Below are 19,803 nucleotides of genomic sequence, written 5' to 3'. Positions count from 1 at the left end.
TTGCCGTAACTCCCTCGGACAACTTCGGCCATCGTCGGGTTGTCTGTTTTCTAAGAATGCTGGGATAGCTTGTCCACGGTCCCGCCATCTGCTTTCCGTGCAATTTGGTTGAAACTGTGTTAGGAAGTTCTAGCAAATATTTGTCATAAAAATCATCTTTAAGCCATCATGAGTGATGTTGATGATAGAGATGGATCCGAAGAAAAGGTAGGTAGAGTGTTAGCATGGTCGAGTTAGTTAGTCATAAACAAGTCGCTTGAGTAATTTGAATAGCTTGTTAAATCTCGTCCCTCGTGTACTTTGAATGAACTGCATTTTTCTTAATTCTGCATGTATTTGCTTAAATCCACTGCCTCACTCTACGAACATGTAGTTTGAGCCTGTCTTCGGTTCAATGAAATGTGACTCAGTGTTTATATTTTTCTGTGGGAGCTTGCATGTATGTGAACTTACAAATCAATTCCACATGCATAGACAACGAAATTGTTTAAATCTAAATCTAAATGTCTGATCTCCAAAGGGTAGTACAGCCCATCTTCAGCAGATATGCGCTGTGTTTGTGCTATATGCGCCAAAAAACAGTGCAGTGAGTGTGTGCTAGCTAGTGATATAAGAATTAAAAGTAAGCCCCTGGCTGTTAAGGCGTCATGCAGTCACCGTTGCCCAACTAATTGGTACTCCAAGCATCATTATGCAAAATATTCTTATTATTATTATTATTATTATTATTATCTAAACATTTCCTACTGTACCAGAAGCAAGGCTGTACTGTAGGAAAAATTGAAGGGAGCCCAGTGCTCTGAAACTGAAATTCAGGGTGCCCAGCATATGCTTTTTATGAAAAAACTAAGATTCCTGAGTCGCCCAAGAGCAAAAGTAAGGCACCAGGGGCCATTGGGTGTCGCTAGACCACAGCCCTGAGAAGGGAGAATTTGTTTGACTATCAAGAGCTTCATTATTCAGTGATCATTTCCCTTATTCTTGATGTTTGTCTCAGGGGTAATTCCAACTGTAATGACAAATTTAATGCAAGTCACTTTAAGGGATTATAAAGTTAAGAGAGGTTTAAGCTTATTTTTGGTTTAGTATTTTCATTGTGCTCTGCAATTTGATTTCAGTGTTCAGGTGTCTGAGCTGTGATTGGTTTTTAACAACTGAGCATTGTGCATCAAAAGGCAATGTTCAATTGATTAACTCATTGCCTGGAGCATACAAGTAGTGACCCACTAAAACATTGCAATTCCTTTTTGGGAGAGATAAAGGATCACATATCATTCTTTGAGTATTGAACTGCAGTGAGAAACCACAATCATTCTTCATGATTCTGTTGTCATGTTATGATTATATTTTAAACGATGTGCTGTGTTCAACAGGATGTAAGTGACAGAGAGGATGAGCAAGGTGCTGACTACAATGGTGCTGGCTCAAGATCAGCTTCACGCTCCAGATCTCGCTCAAAATCTCGTTCCAGATCTCGTTCAAGATCCCATTCAGCATCACGTTCACGATCGAGATCGCGCTCTGGGTCACATTACTCAAGAGGTCAATCGAGGTCACGCAGTCGTAGCCGTTCACGTCGTAGACGCCGCTCGCCTTCTCGCAGCAGGTCCAGATCCCGTTCTCACACTAGGAAAAAGAGAAAGTCCAGATCTCACTCTCGCAGTCCCTATCACTACAGGCACAAAAGGTATCTGGTACAGTACATTATACTCTTCAGAAAAATAACTTGAGTTCAAGGAGGCTATCAGTAGATTTTTTAGAGAATAAATCAGATCAATGTGAGCATCCATCAATGTGAGCTCCACTCAAGGGTAGATTGATGGTGACCAAGTTTGACTTTGAATTTGGTTCAGCCTAACTCGCAAAGAATTCTTAATTCCTTTTTTTGAAGTTTTTCATTATGAGATAAATGTTGGAAAATATGTTTAAAGTGCCTTTGAAGCAGAGATTGTTCATTTATTTCTGACAAAGCATCTTCCCTTTTGAATCCTAGATCAAGGAGTGTTTCACCTCTCTCCTCAAGGAAGCGTCATGTTGGAAGCCGGGTAAACTCTTTTTCATGCTTTTCCCCAGAAAAGTTTTGCTTTTGATTGTTGAGTTCTTACAAGGACAGCTTTAGGATTTGTAACTCTTGAGTCGTCCTGGACCCCAGGGTCCGAAATTGCAACTGACTGGTTGCCAATGTGACCAAAAATTAGGTGTTGGTGACCAGAATTTTAGAATTGGTCGCCAGCAGGCGACTAACCTTTTGTCCCCTGGGCATTTGAAATTCCAAGGTAAAAGGGCTTTTTTTTTAAAGAAAAATAAAAGCTCCCGTGGATAATTGCAGTAAAACGAAGCGACGATTTCACGACCACTGTATTTACCCGGCGCCATATTGTTTCAGCGGCTTCTCCCAATACGGATATCGCGGACGAAAACGTGACATGGTGAAATCATGACGAGATCGAAAGCATCAGCGGAATCACATGCACTTAGTCCTTAATACTTTACTTAAATACCTGTAAATTCCAGTTCTGAAATACAAGTTGTGGTGTTGTCTTAGCAAGTACTACATGTGCGAAAGATGGCTATCACCTCTTTGCGATCATTTCGTGATTTGCTGCTCTCAGGAGATGAAACATCCGCTCTGAAATGTTTCAGCAACTTAGATAAATGTTCGATTGTATTTTAGCCAGTACAAAAAGAACAAAAGTGTCTCTATTATCTCAGTATTTTTTATCGTGGCCATCAACTTAGGCGGGGACTGGTTCGAGCAATAAGAGTGTGAGGGCCTGGCACTAGCATATTCATCATTGTTGCGTTTTCATTCCATTTTGGCGAAGCACTCTTAGTTGAATCTAGGTATAGAAAGAGGGCCCATATGTCTTATACGCAGAACTTAACAGGGTACCAGCATAATTCCAACTAAATGGAAATAATAAGAGAAAGATATCTGAAGCCTTCACAAGAACATTCCTCGAACGGACAAACACACCCATTGATATTTAGGACTCTGTTACCGTTACACGGCTTTTGTGAAGTATGTAATTGCGTCAAATGAAAACATTTTGTTGAAAGGTTAAATTTTGTGCTTTTACCATAAATTAAGCTAAGTTATACCATGGGTTCCAGAGGGATTACGTTTTCTTTAGTTTGCTGCAAATTTAGCGGCGTAGCCGTGATCGTGGCATGGCAGGCAAGAAACCAAAAAAAAAAAAAACACTTGTTTTTGGCGACCAAACCCATCCATCTGGTGACCAAAATTTTTAAGGTTAGTCCCCGGTTGGCTCCCTTTGGAAAAAGTTAATTTCAGACCCTGGACTCCCTCCTATTTTGCTAAATTAGGGTTCCAAACACCTTTTCACTGGGAGGGAGGTCCGAAACTCTGTGTGACCATCTCCTTGAATAAACTGTATTTTGCTGCTATGAACAAAAGAGACCTGCCAGCAAATTACATTCTGATGTCAATTTTAGCATTTTTTTCTTGTGACAGTAAGTTAATTGAACCCTTTGACCCCAAGAGTGACTAGCACTTGATTTCTCCTTACAGTACCGCTCCTGAATCAAACTTTGAGGTCAGGAGAATAAAAGGAAATGATCAGCACTTTGATGATTGTTCAACAAAATCTCCAGGTTGCCATCATAGGAAATGTGTGGAGAATGTGCATACTGATGTTAGGGTGTAAAGAGATAGGACAGTGTTGAGCTAGTATCAATTACAGCATTATAACACTTTTCTAGCATTTTAGTTCACACCTTTGATGTTTGGTGTCATGTTGTAATTAGTACCCGCTTTTGTATTATATCATACGGTAAATATTTTATTCATCTACTTGTATGCTATATAATTACTCACGTTCAGTTACTCATTGATTGAAGATGGCATAAGCATGCCAAAACATGTCTCTCAAAAAAATTGTCTATTTCTTACAATTTTAAAAATGCTATCAACCCTCAAAACAAGTCAGGTGAATTATTATAGCAAGTGTCACGTGTCCCAGTACACATTAAAACTTAGGTGATATATTTTCCTAAATGCCTTTTTTTTTTTTTTTTGCTAATGCTGTTATTGTTTCCTTTTTAGGATAACCCAGAAACCAGTAACTGTCTTGGAATTTTTGGATTAAGCCTGTACACAACTGAAAGAGATTTGAGACAGTACTTTGAGAAGTACGGCAGTGTTGAGAGTATCCAGATTGTATATGATCGTCAGGTAGGGAACTTTGATCTCTTTCAAGTAAGGGTAGGGATGTCAGCAGGAGGTGGTAGGCCATTGTCAGACCATTTTGCACTGGTACTTTGTGAATTGTGATCAAAGACAATAAGGATTTTTGAACTGATTGGAACAGAAATGTCTGGCCCAAAAAAGTTACTCAAATATGTCCTGAAACGCTGGAAATCAGGTCTCAAGAGAGTAGTAAATTTCAAGCATGCCCCAGACACCCAGAGAAGGCTCGCTGCCCAAGCATAATTAAATTCAGCCACCTTATCAGTTCAGAACATGCATTTACTGTATTTTCTTATGAGAACTAACATAGAGGCTGTGAACAATGCACTCCCAATGAAAATGTTTGAGCTGCTGAAAGAGTGAGGTTTTAAAAAAAGAGAAAAGTGAGTCCAACAAAACAAATGGTTAAAAACTACTGTTGTAACTTTTGTTGAATGTCCACAGAATCCCCATACAGTGTGTAAAATAAGTAAAGGTTTTCTTTTTCTTACACACACAAGTACAATTCTATGCTGCTCTGTTTAATTTTGACAGACTGGGAGGTCGAGGGGCTTTGGATTTGTCTACTATGAAAGTAGTGATGATGCAAGAGAGGTTGGTTCACGAACTGTTGCAGTGTCTTTGACGCTTTCACTTTGAAGTCACAAGAGATTCTTTCAATCTGATTACCTATTCAACAGAAGAGTTCATTAAATAATGAATCGCACCTTTTTATAGCTAAACTGTAATTTCTTTTCTGTAATGGTGGTGCTTTCTTCAAAACAGTTCAACAGCTTACCAAGATGACTCCTTGTGGATGAGATCACTCCTTTTTTTTTTTCCACAGGCAAAGCAGAGCACAAATGGTTTAGAAATTGACAGTCGGCGTATCCGTGTTGACTACTCCATTACTAAAAGAGCCCACACACCTACACCAGGAGTTTATATGGGGAAAGCAACACAGTGAGTTCATTTGTTCATATTTCACCATTTTCAAAAAGTAGTAAGTTTATCTTACAACAAAACAAAAAATAATAACAAATGCAACAATGTACCATAATGTAAGGGGCAACAACTCCAGGGGTCTATCAGAGATTTTCCAGTTTTACCAGCTCCTTACTTATATATTCCCTAAATTTTTTTCAAGGCACCGAAATTATCGCAAGAGTACCTATGACGACTATTCTCGGGACAGAGAATATTATTCAAGGGACAGTCACCGTCATAGAGATTACTATAGTAGTGGAGGATATCGCTCCAGGTCCAATTCACCACGGGGTAAGTTTGGGTAACAAATTTCTTCCAGGGTGAATTTAAGTGGCAGTATCGTGACATTTTGAGGCATGAAAAAGTATCTTTGAATAAAAAAAAAAATGACAGTTGACCAGGGGAGACATATATTTTAGGCATCCCAGGGTGTTTACGAGGCATCACAGGTTGGAGAATTATCTTTTCTTACAGAATTGATAAATACATCTTCAAGAAGTGTAGCGAGAAGAAAAAAAATTAGTGAGTAATTTTGTTAGACTTTTATAAAATTCTCAGAGCTATATTTACAATATATGTATAGAGGACATTATGGAGAATGGATTTCTTGATCTTGGGTGAAAATTGGTGAGAGTTTTGACTGGAAACAGGCCAGTGTTTCATTAGCTTTGAATTTTATTCTGACTGATAGCTTTTGTGCTCCACAGGTCGTTACTGAATCGAGTGATGCAAGCTGAGTGATATTGTGTCGACAAAGCCTGTATGCTTGTGGGCTTACACTCTGTTAGACGCGATGTAAAATATAACTTAGGCAGACATGACTTTCTTTAGACCGGAAAATTTATGTAGGATATATGTAGGATATGCGTCGTCCCTTTTAGTCACCATTCGTTAGTATCACGAACTGCTTTGTTACGCGCTGCTTTTCATGTGGCCGTTTCTGTAGGGTGATAGTCGAGAATTGAAAAAGCTTTAAGTGATAGTCACACCAGAAAATGTTGTTTTATGTACTGTTCTTGTGCATTACGCTGAAGGCACGTCGAGCAATTGTGATCCAAGTCTTTGTAGGAATTTATTTTGTAGATTTTTTAACTTAACTTTGTTAATCAAATTGTTTAGTGACATCATAGCTATCTTGAAAAGTACTGGAAGAGGACGCAAGTGTGAAGTGATTCTTCGTTCAAGTTTGCTATCGCTCATGTAATTCTGATATCCAGCAAGATTGCGTCATTGTTAACATGTGAGATCTGTCGTAGAACGAACATATTTTATCTCTCATTTCAAGACACCTTTCGAACGCACATCAAACGCATTTAGACGCATTCTAGGCTCATCGAACCCTTCGAAGACGCGCTCCAAACGCACCTTAGAAATGATACGTTTACAAGTTAGCTTCAACAGCATTCTGTCATAGATGGACATTTCGTTCGAAAACTTTTTCGATTGGTTAACCTAAGCAGATAGCTTCGCCTTAATTTCACCAAAGTGTTTTGATTCTGAAAGTGTTCAAGTTTTTTTTCACAAGTATTTGGTCAAGCTGTGCCACTTTTTGGGTTGACTTTCTAAGGCTTTAAGCGGTATTTTACTCATTTTTAAAATTTGTAGTGGAATAAAGTGCACTGTTTAGTTCGCTTGTCGATGTTAACTTGGTTCTGTTTTGCGACAGGGTAGAAACAAGCATGAAAAACGAAGAGCGAAGACTCCAATCGCGAAATTTGCAAGTAGTGCAAGACAGAAGAATTATCGAAGATAGAAGCGTATAAATTCAGTTAGAAAACATGGGAGAAAATGAAGCTGAAATGGGAAGATTGGGGAAAAGAAGGGAAAAGAAAGCGAAGATCGATTCGTAGAAAGAACGAAGTTAGAAAGAGGGGAAGTTTTGAAGAAAGAAGCCAGGTTGTGGGAAGAGAAAGAAAGAAAAATTTGCGAAGAAAATGAAGTTGAAGAAGAATGAAGAAAGGAAGATACTTCCTGATAAATGCCTCAAAGAAACGGAAAATTGGCCAAACGCGCGAGAAGTAAAATGAAGATTTTCTGTTGAAAGAAAAATGCAAAATACAGGCGAATCGTGAAAACCAGCGATTTGAAGAATTACCGAAGACCGAAGAAAGAGTATTATTTCTTGCAGGTAAGGAACAAAATTCAGCGCTTTCCATCTCGCTGAAATCCTGAGAATTATTCCGTTTTGGAGCAGTCCGATTCGTTACAATGGTTCTTTTTCAGTTTTCGCATTTCTCCCGTCTCGAGCGTTTCTTTTTGTTTCCTTTTTTTTTCTTTTTAATTCGAGTAAAATGGACTGGTTTCTAGGGAAGGTGCTATTTCCATCGTTCAAAGCAATTATTCGGTCTTTGTCCAAAGACTAGTTTTTCTTTCTTTGTTCCGTCTTTACGGGTTGATTACACTTTATCATTTCAACGCAGTTTTATTATAGGATTTCTTTTTAGGGTGGGTAATGTTGTCATCTTGTGGAATTATGTATACAGGTACTTTTCCCCGTGCGTATGCAGCCCTAGGTTGGCCTTGTTCCGCGAGTGTGTTGCGTGATACGACCAATCAACTGCTTCGTGGAACACATCATCTATGCGCAGTCTGAATTAGACCTTTTGACTCGGGCCAAGGAGTGTCTCAAATTCGGGTAACGTAATGATCTTAGTCTTGCTGACTTAAGATTGTTGCATTGCTGCCATTTGATTTGCTTAGAGGAAAACAAGATGTGTTTGTGCGCACGGATTACTATGGTTAGGTTGAGTTCTCTTCAGAATTGTAATTTTTAGTGAATAAAAGTACTTGCCAGGAAAGCAGAGTGGCTGTATTTGTGTCTCATTTTGGCCTCTTCATTTAAAGTTTTTTGGAAGCCGGGATTTCTGGCGCGAGGTACTGGGAAGGGCAGTGACGGATTCAGGGGAGGGTCCAGATCCTCCGGGGTCATACTGAAATCGCAATTCTTCAAACGACAGCATCGCATGTCAGTGCTCGACTGAAAGTATCAAACATTAACTCACCTCAAGGTATTTTGTTTATTTACGCACTGGTGTAAAAAAAAAAAAATTTAAAAATCGGTGCATTTTCTATATCAAAGTTTAGACCCCTCCCTTTTAAAAATTCCTGGATCCGCGCCTGACGGCAACCAAATCATTTTGCGCGATTGTAGACTTGCATTGGCACCTGCTATCTCACCGGAAATACATCAAAGATTAATTATTTTGTAGGCTCCACATATTGATTCACATTATGTACGTTCACATTCGTACAAGAAGCTTCAAATACCACAGGCAACCAGCGGTGGTTGCTCCTATGGCGTTCTTTGAATTGTCTGTTCAAGCCTCTAATGTATTTACGCCATCCACATTTCCTTATTTGCTAATCCACACGAGTTCCTATTCTGTTTGTAAACTTGTGTCCAGGAGGGCGGATCGAGAAGATCACTCTAAGCAGAGGGCATCCCAAGACGACTTCTGACATGTACTCTCGTTGGTTTTGCAGGTTTATCGTCCAAAACATTTCCAGAATTTTGTCCCACAGCAGAACTTATTGTAGTCTTAGACCACGCCTAACATGCCATCTTTTTTTCATTTCAAGCGAGGATATTATTAGGGAACGTCTACAGTTATGCTTTTTAATGTGTGACAATTAAATTCTGGACTGGATTACAGACTGCTGGTTGGTAAATTTCGCCGGAGCGCGCGCATTTGTTTACATTCACTCTGGAAGCGCGTGCCGTTTACAAAACGTCCTGAATATTTCCGTTATTAAAACTACTTTCAAGTTACCCCCCTTAAGTCTTAATCTACTAAATGTACATCACGTTTATCTTTCCTAGTGAGGTTGATTGTAACTGTGGTCCCCTTGAAGACCAATGCGAGAGTTCTCTGTTGTTACGTTTGAACGAAATTAACGGTATCAAATACGTTAAGTTCCGAACGCGCGCTTGGATGCGCAGAAGTTGACGAGTGCTAGGAAATTGAATCATGGGTGACGCACGAAAACATTGTTCCTTTAACTGGCAAGTTCATCGTTTAAAACAAGCAGCTGTTTCGTTTAAGGATGACTGATGCACTAAGGAAAGGTTTGTGAAGCTAAACGGACAAGATCTGAAGGTGTTTTTAGTGTGCAAACTTTTAACCATTTTTCTCGATTAATGGTGAGTAAGCTCAATTAAATACAAATCCACGATAAACCACTTGATTTCCTTTTTTTTTTACGTCTTCCGTCCCGTCGTCCTATTTTTTGAGTCTTGTATACAATTTGTACCACATTTAATTTATACAAATTGCAATGTAATTTCCTTTTTTTCGTCTTCCGTCCATTCGTCCTACTTTGAGTCTTGTGTACAATAGACCCTATCAAGGTTAACGCCGTCATTTTGCCGGGGTTGCAAAACTGCTGGGGCGAACGCAAAATGTACAGTGAATGTATGGGAAAAGTTGAGAAAATGATGCTCGATAATTTGAGGAAGGTTGACATCGTGCAATTTCTATGGATTACAAACTAAAGATACCAGAATTACCAGTTTCCCGATCAAATTTGAGAAACGAAGTCTCGTGAAAAAAGCCGCAAATTAAGATTTTGATTTTCCATATATTTGTCTCTAAAACCAAACCGCCGTTTCCGGGAAAATTTAAAAGCATTTGTATGAAAAACTAAAAATAAGATTTCTCACTTCTCAGCGAGCCTGAAACCCTTCACGTTTAATCGGCAACATCTTTTGCTTGGTATCTTTATTTCGTAATTCCATAGTTAGTATGGTAATTCATAGAAATTGCAGAATGTCAACCTTCCTCAAATTATCGAGCATCAATCTCCCGACTTTTTCCATACATTCACTGTACATTTTGCGCTCGCCCCAGCCGTTTTGCACCCCCGGCAAAATGGCGGCGTTAACCTTGAAAGGGTCCTTTTGTACCACATATAATTTATACAAATTGCAATGTAATTTCCTTTTTCTTTCGTCTTCCATCCTGTTGTCCAATTTTGAATCTTGTATACAATTTGTACCCCATATAATTTATACAACTTGCAATGCATGTAATTTCCTGTTGTAACAGAACACACCTCCTCAAGGTATATGATACTGAAGCAACGTATTTGCTCTTGCTAGTTTTTCAGTTTCCTCAGTTGGACATTAGTTCTCATATTTTGTCATCTGACGAAAGCCTTGCCTTGTACACGTTTACTCTGTTTAAAAAGACTTTCAGGCGCTCAGAATCGCGGAGAAACCAAGCCACCATCCGCAAAGGAGAAGAAACGAAAGAAATCGAAACGGAGCAGGAAAAACAGTGTTGTGAGTACAATGATTGGGGAACTGGGGTCCGCAGTGTTACGAATTTCCGCGCATCTTACGCGAGGAAGCCTATGGCACTAATCCACCGGCAATGGGGATCAATAAATAAATAACAAGGTTACCTTATTAATTCGAATGAGCACCACGGCGCTTTTCCTAATTTTCTTCGCCTCAAATGCGGCGCTATTCGAGGTCGGCGCTTTTCTGAGGGCGGTGCTCATTCAAAAATTGGACACGACAGCGAAATGTTTTCTCGAAATTAAAAGGTCCATTTCCTATTTGTGCGGACTTTTTGCAGCAACTGACAGAGGCATTTTTTTAACTGTCACATTCGTTCCCTCCGGCACTTTTCAATTGCGGAGGCGTCTTCACTCAACTCTATTCGGAAGCAGAGCCCATCAAGGTTTTTTTGTCCAAAATGCGGCGCTTATTCAGGGCCGGGCGGAGCCTATTAACATTTTTTTATGTCCCAAATGCGACCCTTATTCAAGAGAGACGTTATTCGGGAGCAGTGCTTATTCGAGTAAATACATGTATCTTGTCAGACGGTTTAGTGTGTAGTATCGCTGAATATATTTGAGAGTTGTACCGTATTTTGACGAACCCACAGGGCTATAACGAGTGAAAGTACTCAGCGATACTACACACCAAAACGTATATTAAGTTATTCAGTATCAACTGCTGTTTCATGCGCACTGTCCAAATATCTCATGATATTTGTCCTCTACTTAGTGCATTTGGATAATAATATGTTCTCGGCTTCAGATTCTTCCGATTCGTGTGTCTTCACAATCTGATATAATAGGGGTCACAGGAAACGCACGACGTCCCTAGCAACGCCCCTGACGCCATGGAGCGTGTGGTGTTGTACTGGTTCACCCTTGTGATGATTATCAAAAACAGAAATACGATCCCACAATGAAGAAATATTTTAATCATTTTCCACGGGCGTAGATCCATTCCGAGGAATCAAAGCTTTGATCTTCAGATTTCGTGCTTCGATGCTCTGCCACTGTGCTTGAAAGGACTCAAGCCAATATTAGGTTTATTTGTAACGGCTGACGACTGAGGTTTACTCCGATCGTTTCCTGCTTTAGTTCAGTGTGATGACCGAAATTATTGAAGACTTTTCAGTTTATTCCTTTCATCTGCTGCAATTTCTGTTAATTCTCTTTTTCCTTCCTCTAGGACCGGTTAAACTGGGAAATGAGAGCTCGCTGTGATATCAAACTCATGTGGCAGATCTCGGTACGGTACGGATACCATCTAAAAGAGCAGTTTTTCATGAAGTGTGGACATTTGCCATTACTTCCGTTTTGTTTTGCTTCACTCAGTGGTTGATCTAGAAAGCTAGCACCATTCTCTCTAATCAATCAGATGCATAATTAAAACTATTTGCGTCTCGTTCGCTTCCGTTTTCCCGCGCTTTAGGTTAAGCAGCTTGATTGTTTCTGTGTTGAGTTCTTATTGGCATGACGTCATTCTTTGTTCTAATTGGCCGTTGCGATAACTTTGATTTTGGACGTAGGAAACTAAAAAAAACAAAGAAAGAAACGCTTTATCATTTCTGTGTTTTCTCCGACGATTCCTACATTCAGTTTCTTATATTTTGGTAGGCACGAAACTGTATTCCTTTGATTTCATCAATTGTGGTTGTTATACATTTTTTTCTAGATTGGCGAAGGACAAGACATATCCCTGGATGAAGTAGACTATTTCTACGAAAACGATTGGTAATTTTGTTGTTGGCAGACAATAAAATAAAGGGAGCATTTTTTGATGGGCGTGACCAAATTTTGATGTAGTTTTGATATTCCGATAGGATTTCAAAAGAATGAACTTAATCGAAACGACCCTTTCATGTTTTCCAGGACTCCTACAGAAGACGATTTTAGACTTTTCGGTAAACAAAACAATGGATGTGGACATGGTAAGTCTTTGGGAACAAATTTTCTACTAATTTGCTCCAAGTCAGGTTTAAACATTAAACGACGGGTCTACTTTTTGTCATTGTCACTGATGATTATGAAGGTCAAACAGCGTACCTTCGTCTAGTCCATGTGCGCTTTTATAAACACAGTGAAACATATGGAAAAATATTTATTAAGGGGACACCTTGAGTTCCCACGGTTTTGCCCTCAAAAACTGAAAGAGAAAAAAGAGCCTGGGAAAGGGTCTGGAAACGAATGTACAAAAGTAAAAGTGTTTGTTTTGACCTGTTTTAGGTGGACAGCTAAGTAACAAATTTGGGTTTTAATTCTGTACATCGATTACATTCCAAGAACATTACTTTATCATATATCTCAGGTTATCTGGTGTGTGTTTGCCTTTGCAGCGACGTCTTGGACTGACAAATTCTCTTGCGGACAGCAAATCGGCGTCAGTTTCTTTCAAATCATTTTATTGTCTGAAGAGTCAGTCGTCTTTTCGCTGTAATCCTCCGAGGAGTAGTTCGTCTCTCTCGCCTGAGATCTGCAAAAGGATTGGGGCGAGGAGACGGCTATTTGTCTGAAGTACAGAGGCAATCCGGCATAAAAAGGTAGCGCTCGAATCTACTAATTTCGATGATCTCATTTTTTTATTTCACAGATTTTCCAAGTTTCAATTATAGCCCGAAACCCTGGAGACAAAAATGTGGAAAAGATAATTGTTTTTTCGAAGATGGCTCAATACTTTACTTGTAGCAAAAAAATACATCCTTCGTATTTTCTACTAAACCTTTGCGTAGTTACTTAATGTTTCTTAAACTGTAGCGAAGTAATTACAGTACTGTCTAAATGATACGGAACAAGAACTGAACTGGTACTACAATTTTTGGAGGGTATAAAATTTTCCACGCAAAGTGGAATCGTCTAGTTAGTCTCTTAGTTTAAAAAGAAAATGAGTAGATCACTTGGTTACCCAAAAAGTGACGTATTTAATACTAGATTATTTTTGGAGTGAATAAACATGAGATCTTACAATTATGTAATCTGCGTGGATTTGTGACCGGCCATGCCGTTTACCAAAACAAATATCCATAAATGCCACTTTTTCATCTCTTCATCTCGAGATTCCCGGGCAGGATACTTGGCCCGCCAGCTAATCCTTCCTTAGAACCTCCCATCCCGTTCGCTCAATACAAACGTATTTTGCCAAATGCACAAATAAATTGAATAATACTCTTCCCCCGAAAAGGACCCGCTTTCCAACTCTAGAGAACAGACTTCAGTTACTCACTTCCACGTATATATATTTTCGTGAAAATCTGAAGGCGCCAATATTGGGTCTGATTTTAGACACTAGTGTCCATTCTAGACCCTAGTATCCGATTCTAGAAACTAGTGTCCGATTTTAGACACTAATTGCTAATTTTAGAAACTAGTGTCTAATTTCAGACACTAGTATCCAATTTTAAATATTAGTGTCCCACTTTAAACGCTAGACTCCGACTTTAGAAATAAGTGTCCGATTTTAGAGACCATTGTCCGATTTTAGTCACTGGTGTCCAATTCTGGGCACGAATGTCCGATTTTGGACACTAGTTTCTGATTTTAGACACTCGTGTCCGATTTTGAATATCAATGTCCGATTTTTTACTTATGGGTCCAATTTTGGGCACGAGTGTGCGATTTTTGACACTAGTGTCCGATTTTTGGACATGTCCAACTTGTGACACTAATGTCTGATTTGAGACATTCGTGTCCGATTTTGTACACTAGTGTCCGCTTTAAGATGTATTCGTGGGGTCCAAACTAAGAAGAAGGTTGAAACACGTAACTGGTTTCCTACGCAGGCCTATTAATCCTGTTTTGGACTCATTTAATTTTTTTTTTGTATATCATTCTTTCGACAATTTTTTAGCGAAACTTAGTTCCTTTTAGAATATGCATTTTTTGTCAAGGCTCTCGAAACCTGCCTTCCATTTTCGCGAAATTAAGTTTCCACGAAAATAAGTAACTATAAGGTAGAATATCAAGAAGGTCGAAATTTTATGGAGTGGTTGAAAATTTGATGGCGATGCGAATTTGAGGAGATCTGAGAAAACAAGCGGCTAGCGATCAAAGTAACCTATACTGGAAGCGTTGTGTGACCAGTTGTGTGACCCCTGTTTTTTCAATTTTTTTAAATCAGTATTTTAAAATTTTCGAGATGTCTGTGGTGGATTAATTTTTTGGGGATATAAAGATATTACTCGAAGTAAATTGGAGTCGAAGAGGTTGAATGAAATAATGTAATTTTGGCGTTTTTTTGCGTTAGTAACGATTTGTCTCACTTGGAAGCCTGTTTTAAATTCTGATTAGTTTCCAATTCTCTTTTCATTTGGTATGACGTCACCACGTCGCATTCGTTGGACTCTAAAATGGCGGCGAAATCTTGTGTATTCTAAGTAGAAAATCTTAGGTGGAAAAAATTGGGGTCAACTCTTTTGGATCCTATTGTTTAAGAGCTGTTGTTTAGCTAATTCTTGAAAAAAGTTGTCGAGTAACATGGCTTTTTGTCATATAGCGCTATCAGTACTTTGAAGACACGAATCCTATACTGTTCTACGGCAATGCGGTTCGAAGTGGTTTGAAAGTGAATTATTGCGAGTTCGTTCTTGGTGGACCTTTTCTTATTTCCAACTCAAGAGCTCTACTTAGGAAACGGAAATGAAAGACATAGCATTTTTAGAAGGGATTTTAGCCGCTGTAACATCTCAAGATACCCAAAGAAGGCTGAAAGCGGCAGAAGACTTCTCGAATTATCTAAGTGTTCCTTCTAATGGAATTGAGTTCATAGGCTTCGACAAGCTCCTCGATGGGCTCGTTGGTTGGGTAAACAGCAGCAATTTCAAGGTAAGAAATATGTAAAAAAGTCGCGTTTATGAATCTGTTTTGCTTTTGTGCATAATAGATCGACATGAAATACGACGAGTTTCGCAAGCTGGGATTCAGACATACTATATTTTGAACACCGATTGCTCTTTGTTTGTTTGTGCCTGTATGTGTAGTAGACTTCTCAACGTCCTATTTGCGTGGGGGATCGTAAAAATTTAACCTCATGGCGGCATTCTATTTTTCTGGCAACTGAGGGGTTTATTCATTAAGACTGCAGGCATCATTGCAAATTGGTAAAATCGTTCTTTAATTTCAGTCTTGTTATATTGGCACCCTTTGATCGACCTCCAGCCAATGGTTGCCGTTTACTGATTTATTACATTTCTTTCATCCCTTCTACACAAAATTATCAGACAAATAAAAAATCATTTATATTGTAGATAAGCCTAACAGGACTAGATCTCCTCCATCAAATCGTCGATCGTCTTGGAGCAAATTTCCGAAGCCACCTTTTGCCAGGTTAGCAATACGCATTATTGCGACAAATCGCATCCACAAAGGTAATATCTAAATAAATTTAATTTTAATATTTTACAACGCGATTACATGCCTCTCTGTCTGCTTTGTTGTCTGAAATGGAATAGATGCTTCTCTATCAGTAAGTAAACTGTCAAGTAATTGAAAAAATAGCCAAAATCGGGTGAATATTTAGATTCTAAGGGTTATGAAATATTTTATTCTTTGTTTACACAAGCAAGTTTTGATTCACTTTCTAGAGTCCCTTGTGAATTGATGTTATTTACGAACAAACGCGGCAAATTACTATTTAGCTAACACTGCATGTTGATTAGTTTTCAATTCAGAAGCAAGCCGTTTCAGAAGACATCTGAAAATTCAGATTAACATAAAGATATGGTCATTAAATTTAAATACTATTTCGGGTGGATAAAACTTTCGGTGACAAGCAAAACACCTGGTAGTGTATTGTTCAAATCTTGTTTGAGGTTGCTGTATTTTGCGCCGAACTGTCGTCATTTCTGACAGGCAATTTGTAGTAAACAGCAGTCGAATGCTGTGACAAGTGAAAATATCTCTTCCGATTTCATAGACTGTTTATTAAATTCCTGCTGGGAGTTGTTTACAAATAGAGTGACAAATGGTTTAACTTCGAATTCACAATAGTCAGTTTGTCACGGTAAAATTAAATAAAATTCCTTTTTCACTTGAAAGATGTTACACTGTTAAGACATTGTTAATGTTTATTATTCAGCCAAAAATCACATGTATCATCTCAAGACAAATTTCCATTCGTCAAATTTTTATTTTCTTTAATCTTGGTTTTAACAACAAAATTGGACATGTCTTTCTGCTTCCCTCCTGCACTCTTTCTTTTTGCTCTGTTATGTGAAGTTGGAGTGATGTGTGTTTTATGCATGAATGTTATGTTTACTCAAGCATTAGATAAGTATGTTTATTGCATGGATGGTCTGATAAGTGTCCTTGACTTAGTCAAAGCAATCAAAAGTAATTTGAATCATATATAGAAAATTTCAAGTGTGCTTGATTAAACTAATAGGCACATTATAAAAAGATGAAAATAATATTTGGAATTTAGCTTTTTTACTCTTTTATTGTCAGTCTTTGTTCCCAATATATACTGTTTCATTTGGTTCTATGTGTTTGGTTTGAATAGACAACTTTTGGGGTTTTGCTTGGTTAAAAGTGAGGTTTTGGTTTAAAGATCTGGGTTTATGGAGGAAAGGAATTTGTCCTTCAAAGCATTTTTTTTCTTTCAATATCACTTTGTAAACAGAACTTTCAAACATCATAAAACCTAAAGTAACCCAAGATTGATTTTTTTTATAACTGTGTTTCCAAATAGGAGCTATAAGCCTGTTTTCATGCTATCATTAAGCTTTTGATTTTTATGATTTTTTTGGTGATAGATTTTCGAACCAGTCTAGGTCAGCTTGTTCCCATATTGGTTTCTCTTTCTATTTTAAATTGTATTTGTTGTTTTACTCTATAAGATGGGAATGAATATCACACAGAGGTTAACACCTAATTCATTATTTATGTCGACAAGTTTCATTGGCATCAAGTGCATTTTGAAAATTTTAAATACTAGTGATTTCTTTATTTGAGAGTAAAAATAACTTTTTTGCATTTATTTGCAAGATTTAGGGACTAGGGCTTGCAATATTTTTGCTTTTGCTAGTTTTTCAACTCTTTAGATGTCATAAAATGTTTTTATCTTAAGTCATACAGTGAAGCATATTTTTATCCAGGGCAGCTCTATTGTTTAAGGGTATAACTCTTCAGTTTAATAGTTAAATAATTGGATTATCTGTGATTCTGTTAAAAGCAATCAATCTTGAATTATGAGAAAAGAAATATTTAGGACAACTCACTTGACTTCTCTGAGCTGACTAAGTTTCTCTGGGATGACATGAAAAATCTCGTAAGTCCTAAAAAAAAAAATAGGAAAAGGAAAACTTTAAGACAATATTGACGCAATGAATCCTATGGAATTTCAATTTTGAGTATTGAATTGAACCATTTGCCACAAAATTAACTGAAAAATTTGAGCCAATTTACTTAAAATTGATACCAAATTCAACAAATATTTAAAATATTTTAATCTGTCTGTGCCCCTTTACTAACAATTTGATATGTGGTATGTATACATGCACTTAACCCTGTGGACATTTTTGAAAGTCTTTCTTTCAAACAATGATGTATTTTTCTTTTTATTCCATTTTTGGGTATGTATTTCGAGATGGAAGTGTTATTACTGGTTGTGAAATATCTTTGGTGTAAATGGCTGGAGCTAAAACTATGTTTCTGCTATAATTTCATTCTGGTCAGAAGGTTTTTGTATGACCTTTAGTTGGTGCGGCAGGGTTCAAATTGAACACTATAAATGAACAGAGTAAAGTACATGTAAGTAAGTGAGTTAATGAGTAAAGATGCATTCTCTTTGTTAATACCACAAGCTAAGTTGTATAGCAGGAAATGAAGGACAAATTTCGTAAGAGGGAAGTGTTTGTTTTAAGCAATTGTGGAATAAGAGATAATCATTTGGAGAAAATTCTAAATGAGGAATTTGATATGTCTTTGGGAAAAGAAAGGTAATAACACTGAGCTTGTTATCAAGTTCATTCAAGAATCAACTGATTAAATCCTGATATGAATGTAATAAATGGAGAGATCAGAAGTGATTTAAAATTAAAATGGTAACTTTTCATGCCAAGCGTTTTCTCTGTTTTGAACTGCCTATTCATAGCATTTGTTGAACTCAAAATTAGGGGAAAATATTGTACTTAAAATGCCAAAAAAATGAGAAAACAGAACAATTGAAATAGTGTCCTCTCTAAAGCTTCAGAAATTTATTTTATTTGATAAAAGTATTTTTTTATCATTTTCTAATGCATGGAGATGATTTATTAGGCTTTTGGTGTGTTTTTTCCTTTAAAAACACTTTGTTGAAACTTGTGATATTGCATGCCAGAATCAAATGTACACAATTATCTTTTTATGCAACAAACCCTTAGCTGTGCATTTTTCAATAATGCTTACAATTAGCTCAAGAAATTTAAGTACCGGGCTTCTTACTATAGACTTTCCTTGAATATCAGGAACTATTATTCCAAGCAAACATCTTTCTGCAAGCATCTCGCTCTGAAACAGTTCTTTTTGTAGAACCCTGACCAGAAACAATGTTCAGGACAAATATTCTTTCTGTGTAAATAAATATTATATTTTGTGCTAACTGTGACAGGAAGTGGGAGAAAGAAGGAAAATCAATCCTGAAAGAAAAAACAAGAGAACAATAAACAAAAGAAAGAGGGTGCACTGAAGGCTTAGTGTGCTATTTTGACATTATAAAATGTAATTCAACATCCTATTAAAATGATTGAAAACTTGAAAGTCTTTAGAATATGTATTTTGCTTTTGAAGTTTACTGCAGAAATTGGCCGATAAGATAATTGTACAGATGTATGTTGTCTAAAGAAAGAAGACCAATTCTAATTGCACACTTAAGTCTGACTTAAGTTGATAAGACCTTTAAATGAAGCCTCCTTATTTGCAGGAGATATTTAAATGTGCATTTGAATGAAAGGAAGTGCAAAAGTCAATTTTCATGCTGTGATTAGACTACAAAATGTAATTTGCATAATAATGTTTAATGTTTCAACCCCTTCAAAGATATCAGCTTCTGATAAAAAATGAACTGATTTTCAATAATCTGACCAGTTTCTTTTTGCGCTTAACTGTTCTTAAAGTGTACGGTCAAAATTGAAACATTTTATGGTAAGTTATTGTACTAAAGCTGTAATAGTATTTCAGATTTTTCTTTCAGATTTGATGATATTCAAAGTCGACGACAGATGTTACATTCTGATTATCATTTTTAAAACTTATTCAAATAATTGTTCACCTCTTGACTTCAAAAAAAATTATTTAGAATGACACTATCTTTTACCTCAGTTTTAAACTGAAGGGATTTTATCCATGTTCGTATTCTTAAGTTTTTGCTATGCTAA

At 37.4% G+C, this 19,803-nt stretch overlaps 3 protein-coding genes across 13 annotated transcripts in view; all 3 read left to right on the top strand.

Annotated features, from left to right (window-relative positions):
* The first annotated feature begins 48 nt into the window (after window positions 1-48).
* LOC111327407 (uncharacterized) lies at window positions 49-7,974 on the top strand. Of its 4 annotated transcripts, none has more exons than XM_022931578.2 (9): window positions 49-207; window positions 1,374-1,687; window positions 1,994-2,045; window positions 4,067-4,195; window positions 4,745-4,804; window positions 5,037-5,152; window positions 5,337-5,467; window positions 5,651-5,698; window positions 6,843-7,974. In XM_022931578.2, the coding sequence occupies exons 1-9, from the start codon at window positions 169-171 to the stop codon at window positions 6,845-6,847; spliced, it is 894 nt and encodes a 297-aa protein (XP_022787313.2). In that variant the 5' UTR covers window positions 49-168; the 3' UTR covers window positions 6,848-7,974. The 4 variants fall into 4 exon arrangements, with proteins under 4 accessions (XP_022787313.2, XP_088597556.1, XP_088597557.1 ...); XM_088741430.1 differs by lacking the exon at window positions 6,843-7,974 and adding an exon at window positions 5,884-6,807; XM_088741431.1 differs by lacking the exon at window positions 5,651-5,698.
* A 147-nt stretch (window positions 7,975-8,121) lies between these two features.
* LOC111327408 (uncharacterized) lies at window positions 8,122-13,423 on the top strand. 2 transcript variants are annotated; one of them, XM_022931581.2, is made up of 6 exons: window positions 8,122-9,242; window positions 10,372-10,457; window positions 11,646-11,705; window positions 12,132-12,190; window positions 12,329-12,387; window positions 13,047-13,423. In XM_022931581.2, the coding sequence occupies exons 1-6, from the start codon at window positions 9,221-9,223 to the stop codon at window positions 13,139-13,141; spliced, it is 381 nt and encodes a 126-aa protein (XP_022787316.1). In that variant the 5' UTR covers window positions 8,122-9,220; the 3' UTR covers window positions 13,142-13,423. The 2 variants fall into 2 exon arrangements, with proteins under 2 accessions (XP_022787316.1, XP_022787315.1); XM_022931580.2 differs by having other exon boundaries at window positions 8,122-9,317; window positions 10,275-10,457.
* A 1,361-nt stretch (window positions 13,424-14,784) lies between these two features.
* LOC111327383 (CLIP-associating protein 1-A) overlaps window positions 14,785-19,803 on the top strand; it is a 44,259-nt gene continuing 39,240 nt past the window's right edge. For all 7 annotated transcript variants that reach the window (XM_022931549.2, XM_088741896.1, XM_088741895.1 and 4 more), the window contains exons 1-2: window positions 14,785-15,274; window positions 15,697-15,775. In XM_022931549.2, coding sequence (XP_022787284.2) covers window positions 15,089-15,274; window positions 15,697-15,775 — 265 coding nt within the window. In that variant the 5' untranslated portion in view covers window positions 14,785-15,088. The remainder of the gene's footprint in view (window positions 15,275-15,696; window positions 15,776-19,803) is intronic.

The sequence above is a fragment of the Stylophora pistillata genome, chromosome 12, assembly GCF_964205215.1.
Source record: "Stylophora pistillata chromosome 12, jaStyPist1.2, whole genome shotgun sequence".
Classification (NCBI taxonomy): Eukaryota; Metazoa; Cnidaria; class Anthozoa; order Scleractinia; family Pocilloporidae; genus Stylophora; species Stylophora pistillata.
The sequence above is the reverse complement of the archived record's forward strand: the minus strand, read 5'-3'. Positions and strand labels throughout refer to the sequence as shown.